Source organism: Bactrocera latifrons, unplaced genomic scaffold (assembly GCF_001853355.1).
Source record: "Bactrocera latifrons isolate USDA-ARS-PBARC rearing strain unplaced genomic scaffold, ASM185335v1 scaffold_2, whole genome shotgun sequence".
NCBI classification, from domain to species: Eukaryota; Metazoa; Arthropoda; class Insecta; order Diptera; family Tephritidae; genus Bactrocera; species Bactrocera latifrons.
This window is the reverse complement of record NW_017535518.1, coordinates 3,744,148-3,759,873: the sequence shown is the minus strand read 5'-3', so window position 1 is coordinate 3,759,873 and position 15,726 is coordinate 3,744,148. Positions and strand designations below refer to the sequence as shown.

General features: G+C 36.3%; 1 protein-coding gene and 1 long non-coding RNA gene across 2 annotated transcripts in view; both read right to left on the bottom strand.

Moving 5' to 3' along the window:
- The window catches only part of LOC108967878, a 28,318-nt gene extending 20,890 nt beyond the window's left edge, over positions 1-7,428 (bottom strand). The window contains exons 1-4 of the mRNA XM_018931529.1: positions 7,075-7,428; positions 2,886-3,125; positions 2,396-2,766; positions 1,756-2,311 (exon numbers count right to left, since the gene is read on the bottom strand). Of these exons, the coding sequence (XP_018787074.1) occupies positions 1,756-2,311; positions 2,396-2,766; positions 2,886-3,125; positions 7,075-7,327 (1,420 nt within the window). The 5' untranslated portion in view covers positions 7,328-7,428. The remainder of the gene's footprint in view (positions 1-1,755; positions 2,312-2,395; positions 2,767-2,885; positions 3,126-7,074) is intronic.
- Positions 7,429-8,348: 920 nt separating this feature from the next.
- The window catches only part of LOC108967882, an 85,524-nt gene continuing 78,146 nt past the window's right edge, over positions 8,349-15,726 (bottom strand). The window contains exon 4 of the long non-coding RNA XR_001993292.1: positions 8,349-8,805. This is a non-coding gene — a long non-coding RNA (uncharacterized LOC108967882). The remainder of the gene's footprint in view (positions 8,806-15,726) is intronic.

Below are 15,726 nucleotides of genomic sequence, written 5' to 3'. Positions count from 1 at the left end.
ATCCCCTATGAGAACTAACACTTTGCTGGACGGGTTTCAATTTTAGATTTGAATAAGGTTAAGAATTACAGAAACGTAAAATAAAATATTATTTTAAAGTAAGAATTGTGGTAATCGGTTAAATATTGAAATAAAATGGCCCAAAAGTATTCTAGCTTTGACTCCCACTAGTACTTTGAACACAAAAAGAGCGTACTTTCAGGGTTATGTCACATTATCTTCATAGCCGAAACCAGGATTGATATGTACCAGTCAAAGCACGTCAATATTTCTACAAAATTTGTGATTTGTAAAAGAAGCTTTACCAGAACATTCCAACTTAACGAAACCAATAAAGTGAAGAGTATTAGGTTCTAAAATCTAGGTTAGGTTAGTTTAATGACCTCTAGTTCCCAGCAGGGCTCTCGCTTGAACAGCTAAAAATCCTATATACGAGTAATAGATCATAAACCCTTAAAAACCGTCAAAACGTTTTGAGAGTATCAAAAATCAGTTGAGGCGGAAGTTGGCTGTTTCGGCAAAATAGCCTGGTATGCCGAGGATAAAACTGCTTATTGGATAAGATGAACTTTGCTAAGAGCTGGTTTAAAGATTTTTTTTTAAATATTCCATGTAGCAATTTATTTTGGGTCTATAACTAAAGGGTCAGAAAAGTGCCCTTTTGATTGTTTTTAAAGTGTTACAATTTTAAATAAAAGTCGCACGAACATATTAAGAAACCCAAGACTCTTGTATGGAGAAGGTGCTAAGCTCCAGGAAGTTGTCTTTTGTTGAAATTTTGTAAAGCCCTCATTCAACATATAACATATCAGATTTTTATGAAATTATGTCTTAAATATAGATGTGGATGAGGTTAAGATCTTATCGCTGGTTCCCCTTATTAATATAAAGTATAAGTATATACCTTCTTTCTCTATAAATACTGAAATGAAGAGATCACATCGCATATCAAAAATCGGTGCATAGACGCCGAATTCTTTAAGTCTGGATATTTCAAGAAATTATGTAGGCAGCGACGTATAATGTCACAATTAAAAGGGATGATAATCACATTTACTACTGCACTTAGATAGGCGTTGTCGAATGCTTAAATAAGTCAGATATGCCTTCGGTAATTAAAAGTGGTATACCCCTGGAAACGATGAGAAAGTTCGAAGACTAGAAAAATACTAAATACAAAAAAAGGTTTGAAATTTCGTCCTTAATTGCTTCCTTAAAAGGTAAAGTACGTCGTAAATTATCAGAAAGATGATTTTTCGTTATACATAGTATGATCATTTCACATATCAGCCTAAGAGTTGGTTATATGTACATATAAATAGTGAAAATCTTTCAACGCCAAAATTCTGTTAAGCCCTAATCACTAAAAATCAATATGGACTTTAGCATTGACCACGTCATATTTATTAAGGCTCAGTACTTGTCCCGTTTTATACTTAATTTCACAACATTGCAACGCGAACTGTTTTTATACTGTTATATACATATACAGAAAGAAAAAAATATACATATGTATTTATTAGTCAACGAATTCCTGCAGCGCATATTTTCATAACGGCACGTAAGTATGTACGTACCTAAATTATCAGCTCTAAAAAATCTTTTTGCGCTGACTCACACTTCTATACATGCATATAATGTATGTACGAGTACAATAACCAATACGGATTCAATTAAAAATTGTGAAGGGCGTGAAATTGCTTTCAACTACTTGTCATTACGTTAGCTCGTTTTACACTTTTTCACTCGACTCACCTGGAAATTCCTGCGGAATCAGCACACCTTTCTTGCGGCTCGCCGCCGCTGTTTTGGCATTATGCCCGTGAAATATGTGACGCTGGCGTATTAGCCGATAAAGCAAGAACAGCTCGCCATGATCGGCGTGATCGCGATGATCCGCATCCGCGTTGCCATTGCCGTTAATTGCTGTATTTGACTGGGTTGTCGACGTCGCCGCTGCTGCAGCTGATGTCAAAACTGTTGTGTTATGCGAGGTGGTGTGCTTGGCGGTCACTCTTTCACCACTGCTGCTCGTATTCGTAGCACCCGAGCTGTGCGCATTCACATTGCCGCTTGAGGAGGCCGTCGATGAGGAGGTACCGTTGTTAATGGCCACCGTCATGCCGCAAGCGCTCACCGACGAGTTCGAGGCGCTGGTGCCGGTGGTGTGTGTTGTGGCCGTGGATGAGCCATTCGAAGAAGAGGACTGTAGCGTTTCGTCGGAGAACTTCGTCTTGTACGAGATACGCACTACGCGCGGCAACGAATAGCGATCGAGAAAGATGTCCGCGGGTAGAGGCTCGTGCTGGGACTAGAAGTAGACAAAAAAAAAAAAAAAAAAAAAATATTTTATAAAATTTCCTAACTTTAGTTAGAGTTCGAGTTCGACACTCACCTCATTGCTGTACTTGGATGCTTTGCTGTCGCCGGTGGAGTAATCGCCGCCACCACACATGCTGCCATTGCCACAGTTGCCCGCACCACTGCCATTGCCATTAGCGCCCAGCCCGCAACCGATGCCACCGGACAGATTCGCGCCCATACCGCCAACGGCCGCAGAGCTATAACCGCCACCGCCGGCACTCATGCGCATGCGTCGTGCCAAACGCTGTTTCATTTCGATTTCATTGCGTCGCGCCAGACGTGCATTCTCGAAGTCTGCCACGGAGAACATGTTTGCGCTGGTGTCGTGCGAGTTGAAGCGTCGCAATTTCGGTTTGCGTCCCTCGACTGCCGCGAAATGGCCTAACGGACCGCCGGAGACAGCTGTAATGTGCCAAGTGTTGTAATTAGTCATTTGCATGTCGCGAATACAAATGAATAGTAGTAAACTGCGCAAAATGCGAAAAATAAAACCTTAGCAAATCTGCTTGCTAATTACTTACCACTTATCGCATTGGGCGGCGTAGCAACACCTGTAGCAGCCGGTGACGCATTGCTGCTGTGCTTGCTGCCATTGACAAGATTGCCGTTTGCGTTGCCATTGTTGGAGACTAAGAAAAAGACAGGAGGCGGTGGATTAGCGCTGCTGCCGCCACCACAACTGCTGTGATGCTTAGCATTCAATTGCTGTTGCTGATGATGTGCGGCGGCTGACGACGACATGCCATTTGTATGGTTGCCACCTGAAAGTGAAGAAACAAGGAGGCGGCGGAATTGCGTTAATAAATGACTGGAGAATGAGTAATGTACTTAAGATTCGATTAGACAAAAGTAAAGAATGGAAAACAGAAAAATGCTGGAATTTTTTTAATTCGGTTTAGAATTTTTATTCAACTAAGCGCTGGCTAGACAAGATAATTTGCAAAGAAGTCTACTTTAACTGGTGGCGTAGAGTCATGCTAGTCATTCTAGTTACTCAAATTGCTTTTAAGGAGGTTTTATAAATATGCTCTGAAAGCAAGAAATGTGCCAATGGATACGTTTCTATTGTAAACCTTTCAGTGAAAAGAGCTTTTGTTGAAGTCAAAGCTCTCTTAAGTTAGTAAAAATGTTGTTTTCTTGTAAAAAGATTTATATATACAAAACCGTCAAAACTTCATCTGTTAAGAAAGAATTAGAGTTATTTCAAAAACTATAAAGCATGTATGACACTAATGTATGGGTTGATATACTTGCAGTGTGTTATAGACATTTATTTTACAAATTTTCACTTGCGTTCTAATGGACATATGCATATCAGTAGTATTTTCTTAACTACTCTTCTCTAATACGATAATATTTATATAATATCTTTCGCTCTAGAAGCAATTTTAGTTTTTGTGCCTGTAATTTTGTTAAAAAATTCAACTGATTTAACAATCGGGGTCATTTGTGGATTTTCGTTAGGCCTATGATAACAATTTTAAAACTTTATGCTTTATAACGTAATTTGGTATGGTTTAAGTTAGATAAGTATATAATAAATATAAGATAATTGTTTGAGTTCAAAACTTACGCCTGAGCAACGTTTACCATTCGTCCAACTTTAGGCATTGAAGGATATATAGCAGCCGTAGCTGGGAGTGTACATTAAGACCATGGAGATTCGATTTGGCACCGTTTGCTGCAACTCGGATTTGTGCAGGAACTCAAGCTCCTCGAAATTCTTAAGAAGAAGAAGACGTTTTCGAGCCAAACATTGTTCAGCGATGAGGTTTATTTCCCGGCTCAATAAAATTGCCGCATTTGATACAAAAAGCAACCTCGAGAGATTCAGGAGCTGACATCTCAATCATATCAATCAATTGTTTGATATGGTTTGTAGGCGGATGGAATCAGCGGCCCATATTTGTTTAAAAATAAAGGCGTTGAGAACTTAATCATCAAAGGCGACCGTTATCACGTCTTGATAACCAACTATTTGATGTCTGAAATTGAAGCTCGTGATCTCATTTCATTTCAACATCATCGAATCAATCATTTGGATTCATTGTAAGAACACTTCCAAAACATTTCATGTTTTGGACTGGTCGATTGGCCACCAATATTTTAAGCTTCTGTGCGAACAACAATATACATCTTATTTTATTACATCATAAAAACTTTTTAAAAGAAAATTGAACTTTAAAGGCAGAGAGAAAGATCTTTTGGTGTATTTTCAGGACGCGCTTTATCACAGATGAAAATTTCGACAAAATAACCGTTTTGATACGGAATGGACAGGTCAGTGCCATTATATAAGTATGTGTTTTTCAAAAACCGCATTGACTACAGCCAGTCGAAAATATATTTATTGTAAATATTTTGTGTTAAAATGTGTTCTAGTTTAGGGACATGATTTTCTGGAAAATTTTAAAGTGACGTAATGAAAAGGTAGTTAATATTTGTACTATTTATTTTTTAATTAGCAATTATAAAAATTCTGGTTAAAAATAAAAAAATTAAAAGTTTGAAAAATTAATAACTCAGAGGTCTAAAGCCGTAATCCCGTGACCATACCCATGATTCGAAACATACTAACAATCTGAAACCAAAAAAATATATATATTAATTTTAAATAATTTCGAAATTTTATAATATTATTTATCGAAGTTTTTAAAAATAATCAAAATTACAATTTTGGTCATATGGCTAGTTCCAGACATATGTAGAAAAGAGTATAAAAAATACTCTCTAAACATTTCAGTTAAATCGGTTTAGTTGACCTCATCATGGATAACGTTTTAAAAAGGACTGTTTTTAGAAAAAAGTGTTTAAAGTTCTATTTCTGGCCGAACCAGTTTGGATTCCGGAAAGGCAAAATAGCTATATCTCCGTAAATAATTTGAGTTTCGAAAAAAAAAACTCTTGTTAACATATTCTTGAATAATTAATCTTTGAGGAATATATATAATATTTATTAAGGAATATATATTTTAAGCAGAACAGTTTCTTTCGGCATTCCAATTAATTTTAACTATTGAGCCATTATTCATGCAATGAGTAATGAAAATTTTGATAATGCTTTTTTCTTTAGCAAATTATTATTTTTATATGGCATACATAGATCTACTGGTTTTTTTTATAACATTTACTTTAAAGGCAAGATTTTATTTTCTTATGAACTTTTTTACATACAATGTTGAAAAACTTAATATATAAAAAAAAAAATATGTATGAATTAGGCCGATACAAGCCTTGTCAAAAATTAAAATTATTTTCGAATATTTATATTGTTTTATTTATTGTATATAAAGTTATTTTATTCAATATATTCCTTGCTTTTCAAGTACTGAATAAGAAACCTTGTATGGCACTTGGCCTTTTTCAGGCTTGTCTTTATAAAGCCGTAAAAACAGAACTCCTGCATTCGAAGTTATAAGTCAGCAAAGCATATTGTGGCCAATCAAAATTTGGTGAGGGGTGCAATTTCTCAATAGTTTAGTAGAATGTCTATGAGCTTAAAGCTTTGATCTTGCAAACACGGGACATTGAAGAAAGAAGTGCTGAATTGACTCTACCTCATTTGTTCCACACAGCTCTATTAATATAGCATGAGCAACAATAGGACAATAGCCTGTCAGAATCCCGACAACTGGGGAAAAGCTAGCATTACTAAGAACAAAGATCTCTTTCGATTGATTTTGGGTCAAAAAGATCTAGCGGCAGCGCATGAACCGTTGGTAACCCAGCATTGAATTAGCTCTCGCCAAGCCCAGCTATTCTGTAGTAGAACACACGGAGAGGGGAGCAAAGACCTGTTCCTACATTACTGATAGCGGAACTAAGAAATCCCTGATTCCCAGCTCATCAGCATTGCAGTTGCCTTCGATTGCCCTGTGGCGTGGCAACAATATTAATCTTAACACAATTAACTTTCGGGATTAGTTTTCACGCAAAATTATTTTTTGTTACTCTGTCCAAAAACAAAAAAAAAAAAAAAACAAAAATACTTTTGGGCGACCTTTACTTAAGCCGACATTAGAAATATGCAAAATAAAAAAATTTAGACGACCCCACTGAATACTATTCTTTATATCTTCTGATAGATTTCCACTACTATTAAATTTATTTTACATACAACACTTTTTGATTCTTATTAATTGTTTAAAGTTTCGATTTTGTTAGCGGCACATTTCCAAAACACATTTCGACTTAAAATTGTGAACCCAAAATAGCATTTGATATCACTGCTACGCGGTCACACAATTAATTTCTGCTTTTTGCACATACAAGCAATTATACGCAGCATCATTTAAGCGCTATTAAACGCGATATTATCCACTTAGGACGTTCCCAGCGCATTGTCAACGAGCGCGTGACATGTGAAAAGTTCAACAATTTCATTGCCAGAACGATTAAAATGATTAATTGATTGCAATGAGCATTTCATCATCTTTGGAAGACTACTTATTGCTTTTGTTGTTTCGCCTTTTAGCCGAACGCGCAACATTGTTGCGGTGAGCGCAGCGCAGCGCCGGCCAACAGCAGAGCGGCGCTACGCCACAATGCCTATAAATAAATCAACGCGCGTGCGTTTGTGTGTGTGCATAGTAACTGTCGTTATGAGTATATTTAACTACGCTACAATTTCGCTGCATTTTTTCGCTTCGATTTGTTTTTTTTTTAATTTCTAAAGATTTTGCGACTCTGCCGGCGTTGTACCCTACTCACCTACTAGATTTGTTGTTGATGACGCTGTATTTTTTATTGTTGTTACTGCTGCTGCTACGGCGCTAGTAGTGGTCGTATCTGTTGTGGCACCAGCTGCTGTTGCCGTTGTTGTTGCAGTGGTTGCAACGCTGCCGACAGTCGTTGGTGTTGCCATGTGCGGACTACTCTTGATAAACCAGTTGGCCAAGTGTCGTTGACGTTCGAATTCGATACTACTGCGTTGCATTTCGGATAATTTCATGGAATCAGTCATTTCGCTAGGCAACAAAGCGATTTGAGCGCGCGCGCAAAAAAAAAAAATCACAAACACAAAAAAATTGAAATGAATTCGTTAACTACGAGGAAACACACAACAACAACTCTTTTAATTTGCTTTTATTGTTTTGTTGTAGTGGTAATAGTTGTTGTTATTACTGGGAGCAGCTGCCGTAAGGGTAGGGCGTGCACGCCTGCGCACAGCACAATGAAATGATCACACTTACACACACATGCACACAGGGAATGCGGTTTTATTTTATTTATTTTTTGAATTTTTTTTATATATTTTTTCAATAATTTTTCTGCTCCGCTTCTGCTTAGCTACTGGAATGTTGTACGCACTACACTTTATTGTTGTTGTTGCTACAACTTCAGTGCACTTGCTTGCTTGAATTCGCTTTGTACGCGTTTCACTTAGAAATTATATTTTTTATATTTTCTCGTGGGCACTTGGAAATCCTTAGGAAAATCACATTTCTTTTTAGTTTTCACACTTCTATGCATTTTTTTGCGGCTTTTGCTTGCGTTTGCTTTGCCTGCGCTTTTTGGATTATTTGCACGGCCGTTTCTGGCTAAACAGAGCACTCGTTGTCACTTGGTTCTATTCTAATTCACACTGTGCTTGCTTGTCAACTGCTGGCCCGTATTTGGCATGATCTACAGCCCAAAAGCACTGCGCGCACATACACACACAAATCGCTAATGACGGCGTTGACAACGCTGCTGCTGACGACAAACGGCACCCGACGTAGCTACAAACACTCGTATATATATATATATACGTGACAATAGGTGAATCGCTAAACAGAAAAATTCGCGTTGACGACCTTAACGACACGCGTGCTCGTTAACACTCTCCGTGCCAGACTCACATGGATTTTAGACGCGACCCGTTCCGTTGGCGCGCCGAATGCAACTGCCGGCCAACGTCAGCGCCAGCCACATGCAAAGCTCCACAGAGTTCGTTGTGTGTCTCTGCTTGTGTGCGCGCGTATGTGTGTCTGCTCCAAACAAAACTCACAGCAACAACAATAGCGCGTTTGTAAGCAACACTCCGCTATAAACAATGAAGGCATGAACTGCCGCTGTGACTCAGTCAGTCAATCCCAGCGTTCGGGCGTCATCGTCATCCACACAATCAACCAACGACATTTGTGTATGTTTGTATGTATGTATTTAGGTGCGTTTGCTGTAAAATCGTTGACTGCGACGGCGACGGCGACGTTCATATAAAGTGAAGCAAAAGCAACAAATGCCAAGAGCCAGTCAGTTAGTTGGTTAACTGAATGATTTTGCTTGCTTGCTCGCTGGCTTGGCTGGTTTGATTGGTGAGCGAGTGGCGTTGTGAGTGCCGAGCACTACACAACAATGTGCTGAGTAGCCACACAATAGAAAAAGCAGAGAGGCAGGCCGCCAGACCGTTGTGTATATGGGTATTGTTGCTTGGTTAACTGGTGTGGAGGGGTTGCTTACCTGTGGATATGGCAAAAAAACGAAAAAACAACAATATTAGTAATGTACATACAGTTGTAGTGTGTGTTTAAATACGAGTAATAATAATAAAAATAATTATTCTTATAATAACTCCAATATAACAATAGTTTGCCAGCTGTAATGGGTGAGTTTACTCCTAATGAATGCCTGCCGCTTGCTGAGCAGCGCGTCTTCTTTTTGTTGTTGGAGAGATGGACAATGTGTTGGCAGTGTTTGCGGGGTATACTCTCATGTCAGTATGTATGTATATGTATATGTACGCACATAAATATTTCCTATATTCGTGAGAGTGTATACAGGTCATATGAATAGAACAGGTATTCTGAACTTTTAGCACAGAAGGCTTATACCGTCAATAACTGAAACGAATATTTTTGAAAATTTTTGAAAACTATTAGATGAACAATAAAGCAATCGATCTTTTAAATAAAGTCGCGTATGCGCAAAATGTTCTATGGATTATTCAGAACAAATTTTCTTATACTATAAAGTATGGGTCTAAAACTGATTTCGAGCTATCGATTTTTAAGGCGAAGTTTAGCCCTTACAGATTCTAAATTTTTTTCTTCGCAGTTTGAGTTATTGGAATGGAACACCCTGGGGTTTTTTTTTTTTGATATTATGCTAACTTTGTCGGAATAATCCAGTTCGAAAAACTATAACATACTATAGGTATATATGTATAAATCTATGCTCCAATATCTGCAACACAAGTAATTATTTTGATTTTCCTGGAAAACTATCTAGTAGCGTATTGCTAAGAAAGGAGTATATTGTAGTTTATGTTTATTGAAAAGGGTTGCCCTACCTGTTCAAATTAATTCAAAATGAAATTAACTGGCAACCCGGTTTTTGTAAAAACTAAATTAAGTTTCTTTGAAATATTGTAATTTACATATATCAGAAAGTAATTCAATCACGCCACAAAAATTTCCGCTGAAAGCTTTTTGTGTACATATATTTGTATATTCTATTTTTTTTTATTCTGTTTAAAAAAGGGAAACAAATATTTCGTTAATAAAAGAATATACATAAAATAATTATGTTTGAAAATAGATGGCAATTTTGTTTAGTGAAGTTCTTATTTCACTAAAAGCTTTCAAAACCTCAAGACATAGTATAAGTCTTTCTAGTTTCATTTGAAAAATCTCAAATAACTTTAAAAATTAGTCTTAATTTGAATTTTGTTCTCAAGTCGGCAATAAGTTTTGATGTTCTGAACATTTTGTAACCTTTCGGCAAAAACAAAAACAAAAACAAAAAAAAAAAAAAAAGATAAAAATAAAAATAAAAATAGGAAAATAGAAAAATAAAAACAATTTCCCAGAAGTTTTCATCGTAGTTGTTAGAACGATGCTTTCCCAACAAGCCTTTTCTTTTGGTTTTTGCCAAAATGTTACAAGTAAGCGAAAAACATCAAGATAAGGAAAAAGGGGGTCATAAGGTCATCAAAAAAACTGACACATACAACGCCAAACCCTTTGAGGGTTTTACTATACTGACCTAGTACCATCACCCTGACTTGGAATTTCTCACCCTCCAGACAGTAATCCCAAAAATGTTCCACAGTGTAATAAGCCATTCTTCTTACATTTAATTGAAGTTGTGTTATAGGTGCCCAAATAGGTCAAATATAATATATATTTTCGGTTCCGTTACGTTAACTTCTGATTTTCTAATATATAAGTCTATCGATCCTTAATCAGAGTGGACTCACAGTTTAACGACAACAGTTCATTGCCATGGTACGCTCGTTCGATTTTCACGTTCCTGTTAGAAGTCAGCATGAGGTAACTGATACTCTAATCTATTCTCAAGGTAAAAAGAGTGAGGAAAGTTGTTTGTAAGCTGAGTGATAGGCAGCCTAATAGAGCCTTCGTCACTAAGATTTTATTATCACTTGAATAAAAGAATAGCAACAGTGAGAGCTTTCATAGTGATATTAGACTACCGTCTAGGAAGACGACATTTCCAACGATACAACCTCGAGTAATAATATTAATACAAACTATTAAGTTCAGTGAGTCATTCCATAAGAGAGCTTATATATATATAAAAGAGAGATGAGGGACCTCATGGATCCCATAAATGCATTGATCTTATAAGCCTCGAAACTTCAATATTTCCAGATGTTTTAATTGGATAATTTCATGCACTCTTTCCAACTTTTTAGTATTAAGCTTTTTTTTTTGCTTTTATTCCGGATGATTCAGTTGGATAATTTATGTACACTCTTTCTAGCTTTTTAGTTTTAAGCTTTTGTTTAGCTTTAACAATCTTCCAAGTAGTTTTCCATAACTACGAAGTTCGCTATATCGAGTTCCCACTGCATTAAATTTCAAAGGTGTTTCAATTGCTTCCTAACCATTATGACAATAATAGTTTCCTATCGCATTTTATATTTACCCAAATGCTTAAGAGCTTAAAATTATTTCGAGATAATTTCTTAATTTAATTTAGTTCACCATAATTTAAAGGTATATAGGGTATGCTTAAATACATTGTATGTCGCTTGATAACAGCAAGAATGACATAACATAAAAATATAAAAAAAAAAGAAAAAAAAAGACATTTAAAGTTTGCGGCGTGAAAAGCTAATGAATAGATCAAATAAAGATAAAGCAACGAGAGTTTTTAAATGCCATTGGTGTATATTTGTAGAGAGTAAAGGTATAAGATGACTTAGTATTGTATATAGAATTGGAAATTTAAATTTTTTGACATATGTCACTTTGCCACGCAACCAATGATATGTATGTGTTTTTTCTTTTTTTTTTTTTGTATTTTCACCTAAAAGCAAAAACTGAAATAATTTATGGTTATTCTTGGTATTAGCTTAGCTGCGATCTCTTAAAGATCAAGCTTTTGTGTTTTAAAATTAAAAAAATATTTATTTTATATAGTTTTGTTCAAATGTTTTGCAATATTTGGCATTCTGACACATTAAAGCAGGAAATAAAATTAATATCACTTTGAAGGAGATAAGAAAAATACATGAAATAATAATAATAATAATCGCAAAAAAATGAGCACGTTTAATCCGCACCTCCACCTACTATACATCAAATTATATCCAAACATACATTATATTCATACATACACTTGTATGTACATATGTACACTTACGAGCACTGACATGCTCGCCGATGACTGGCGATAAGCTTTAGCGCTGGCTGGCATTGCGCTGTCTCGCGGCAGCTGTTAAAGTGTGATAATCAAAAGCGGCGATCGTCATTGTCGCACGGGCCGTCACTCGGGCTGGCGAGTTGCTGTTCCTAGTTTTGTTGTTGCTGTTGATGGGGGTTTAGCTTAGCGGTGGCGTGTTTGGTGCCCTATTTCTAAATTACTCGCGCAAGCAATTGCTGGCGTCATATGGGGGAGGGGGAGCGTTGTTAAGGAGGGCGGTCTTTTGCAATGTACGATATCTATTTTTGTACTTACGAATACATAGTATGTATGTGGGTAAAGCATGTCGAGTACGTTGGAGCAAAAACGTGTGTACTTGGGCTACAAATGTTTGCACATACAAACAAAGTGGCATACCCACATACGTACATACATACACACCCCACAATAATAATTATTGTTGTTCTTGTTTTTTTTTGTATTTTTTTCTTTTTATTGCTCTTGCTTCCAATTTATTTAGACCGCAGCAGACTCTGTGCTATATTTTGTTTGTTGTTTTTGTTACTATTTTTTTTTAAAACGAGTATTTATGAATTATGACGTGCGCTGGCTTTCAAGTGTGTACATACTCGCTATAAATACAAATGTGATTTTTATAGTTGTTTGAGAGTTTTCTCTCTGGGCGATTCTACTTAATTAATGAGTGTGACCTTCAGAAAGTGTGGTGTGAAAAATAACTAAATAAATAAATTAAATTTGGGGTACTTCAGTTTGAAGTAGTTATTTACTTTTGAAATGCTTTATTTGTTATTGTTTTTTTTTGATTACTTCGTGTTTTCATTAGCCCTTAAAGCCGAGTCATCTAAGTACTCGTAAGCACAAAATCGTTTAAGGTTAGAATTCGTAGGTGTTAATAAGTGACCATGAGTGAAGTTCAGCTTGAATCAACTCTCTCACAAAGTACTGGCATTCTAAGCGGCCGAAGTGAAATCTCTATTGGGATCGTCCGCCTAACCTAACAAAAAATCTTTCGGCACTATTCTTTCTCCTCTTTTCTGAAAATGTCTATTTTGAGTCAAAGACTTTGGGTATCATTTCGGTCTACATTCTTTCTCCTCTTCCTCCAGCCTTTCAGTTTATTGGAGATATTTTAGTTTATTTGAAATTCCAAGCTTTCAAGGCCATCTGTGGTTGATTTAGTTTAAGTTAATAATATTTTCTCTTAAATAATATTTTGGATATCAGCACCTTCCCTGACAGCATATCATCTGCTAATATTATTAGTTTGGGTCCTATCGAGTCTCATAGTCGAAGTCTCTGAGAGTCTAGGCCCTTTTCAGTTACGTAGAACCGATTGTCGAGTGAACGATAAAGCTCAACTGTAATTAATTTAAGGATTTGTAGCCAAAAAGTAATTTCAGTAATTTCGACCCGATTCGGACCAAATCCACACGTGGAGTGGATATGGGAAATAATAAGATTAGTTTATCGAAATCACTCTTGGTGATGAGGAAACGGCAGCCTCAGTCTATCAGCTTATTAATTTCGAAGAGGGTCGTATTAAAATGATTGATCCACACACGGGGCGAATGTGGGTAAGAAACAGGTAGAATTCCATATCTAGAAGTTTTAGGAATCTCAAAGTACCAGCGTGCAAAACTGTCCAAGTGAGATTCTGTGTTATCCTTGTTGCGAAGATCAGTCCCACTAACTAATATAATCTAACAAACTTTCCAAAAATGTCAAAGTGTTAACCAAATCAAAATTTTTTAGTTATATCTGCCAGCTCTCACTTTCAGTTACATCTCCGGTTGATAGCCCTCATTTACGTTTAAGAGATCGCTATACTCAAATAGTTTTGATTACTTATTTCTATGATCTCATAGTACGGATGAGAATAAGTGGTCGGTAAGAAAAAAAAACCAAATTTCTCCAAAGTTTATTTTATTAATTCTTAAAAAAGAAAGCCAATTCTATTAAAAACTTTTTTGTTAAGGAATATCAACTTATTATTATTATAATATGACATGATTTCTTAATTTTACAATTAAAATTTTATTGCATAGACTTTTCGCTGTCATTAACTTCTGTCGTCATCGTCACTATGAATCACTGTTCGGCATATATAAAGTGACATATGTACGTACAAGAGTATGTATATATAATGTAACATATGTAAAAGCATGTGTAAACACATAGCCATGCAGGAGCATGAGATTATGTATACATACATACATATGTATGAATATTTATACGGCGCGTAAGCGCAGAGGAAGGTCAATAACGTGCGCGCATTTAGAACCAGTTGCCCACAGCGGTGGCAAGGGGCAAAAGCGGCAGCGCTAGACGCTAAAAAAATTTTAGCGCGCACATATATACAAGTATTTAAATGCGCTGAGTGTCAGACCATAAAATAACTGAACCGCGCGGCGAGTAAGTGAGGAAGGCGGCGAAAAAAGTGGAAAAGCACAACGCAAGCAATGCTCATATGCGCGAGTAGACACGGCAGGTAGATAGGAAAGTACGTCGAAAGTAAACAATATAGCTGTGATTTAACGGTTCATTGGTATTATACAAAAAAAGGAGATAAAGAAGAGTGGAAAAAAACACATTTAAGAATAAATAAGAATGCGCAACCGAGAATGGGCAATCAAATTGATTAAGTTTTTTATTTGGAAACAATTGTGTAGGTAAAAGTATGCAGCCTAAATGACGAAAGCTTCGTTGGGGGCACACGAAAATATGTCGACGAAACGGAGGGGACACACTTGTCAAATAGCAACACTTACATACATATGTTATAGACCCGCTGAGTGCTTGGCAAATACACAAACTGAAATCAAGAAATTTCAAAACACTCTTAAATTATGCACCGCCAACAACATTGACAACAACAGCAAGAGCAAACGGTGTCAGAAAACCCACAACATTCCAACCCCATGAATCGCTGCGCATGAAAGTCGCTTGAATGAAATGAAGCAGCGCAAACAAAACCGAGATAAAGAATGAATTCAAATAAATTGATTTGAAATTCGTCGTTTTTTTTTTTGTCGACATTGTGGCTGCATTTCGTGGAATGACGTTTCATTTCCATTTCATGTTTATTTTCACCGCTTAGTTGGTCGACTCACTTTTGACTTTATGTGCGAGTAGTTGCCAACGGAAAAGACCTTGAAATTGACTTTGAACTACTGCTGTGTATCTTCTCCGAAATGAACGCAAATTCAATTGCGTATCGAGTGCATTGGGTGAAGTCCGGTGATATTTGTATGTTGTTGTGCTTGTTGTTGTTATCATTACTGTTAGTGTTTATAGGCACCGCATTGGGTGCGTAATCTTATCAGTGGAGGCCTACAAGTGGATTGACTAATATTTAATTTCGTTGAATATTTATTCGGAGATTAATTCACCAAATATGCGCAAGTATGCGCCAATAAAGTCAAATACATATAGTCTAATATATGGGAGTGTTATCACTTAATGCTACAAACACATAGACGTAATTGTGTAAACATGTCCTCTCCAGCTGTTTGTTAATGACTATTGATCTCAAGTGGTGAAATTAATATCGAACAAACTGTCAGATTTTATGGTGCGCAATAAATCAATACGATGTAGAGATAAAGAGAATATACATAAATACAGAAATGAGGAACTACATAACTAATCTGTAATAAAATAAAATATAGAAAAAAGATGAAATAAGTGAAATAAAAAGAATGGAATGAAAACTAAAATAAATTAAATAATTATTACAAACTTTTAATTGAAATT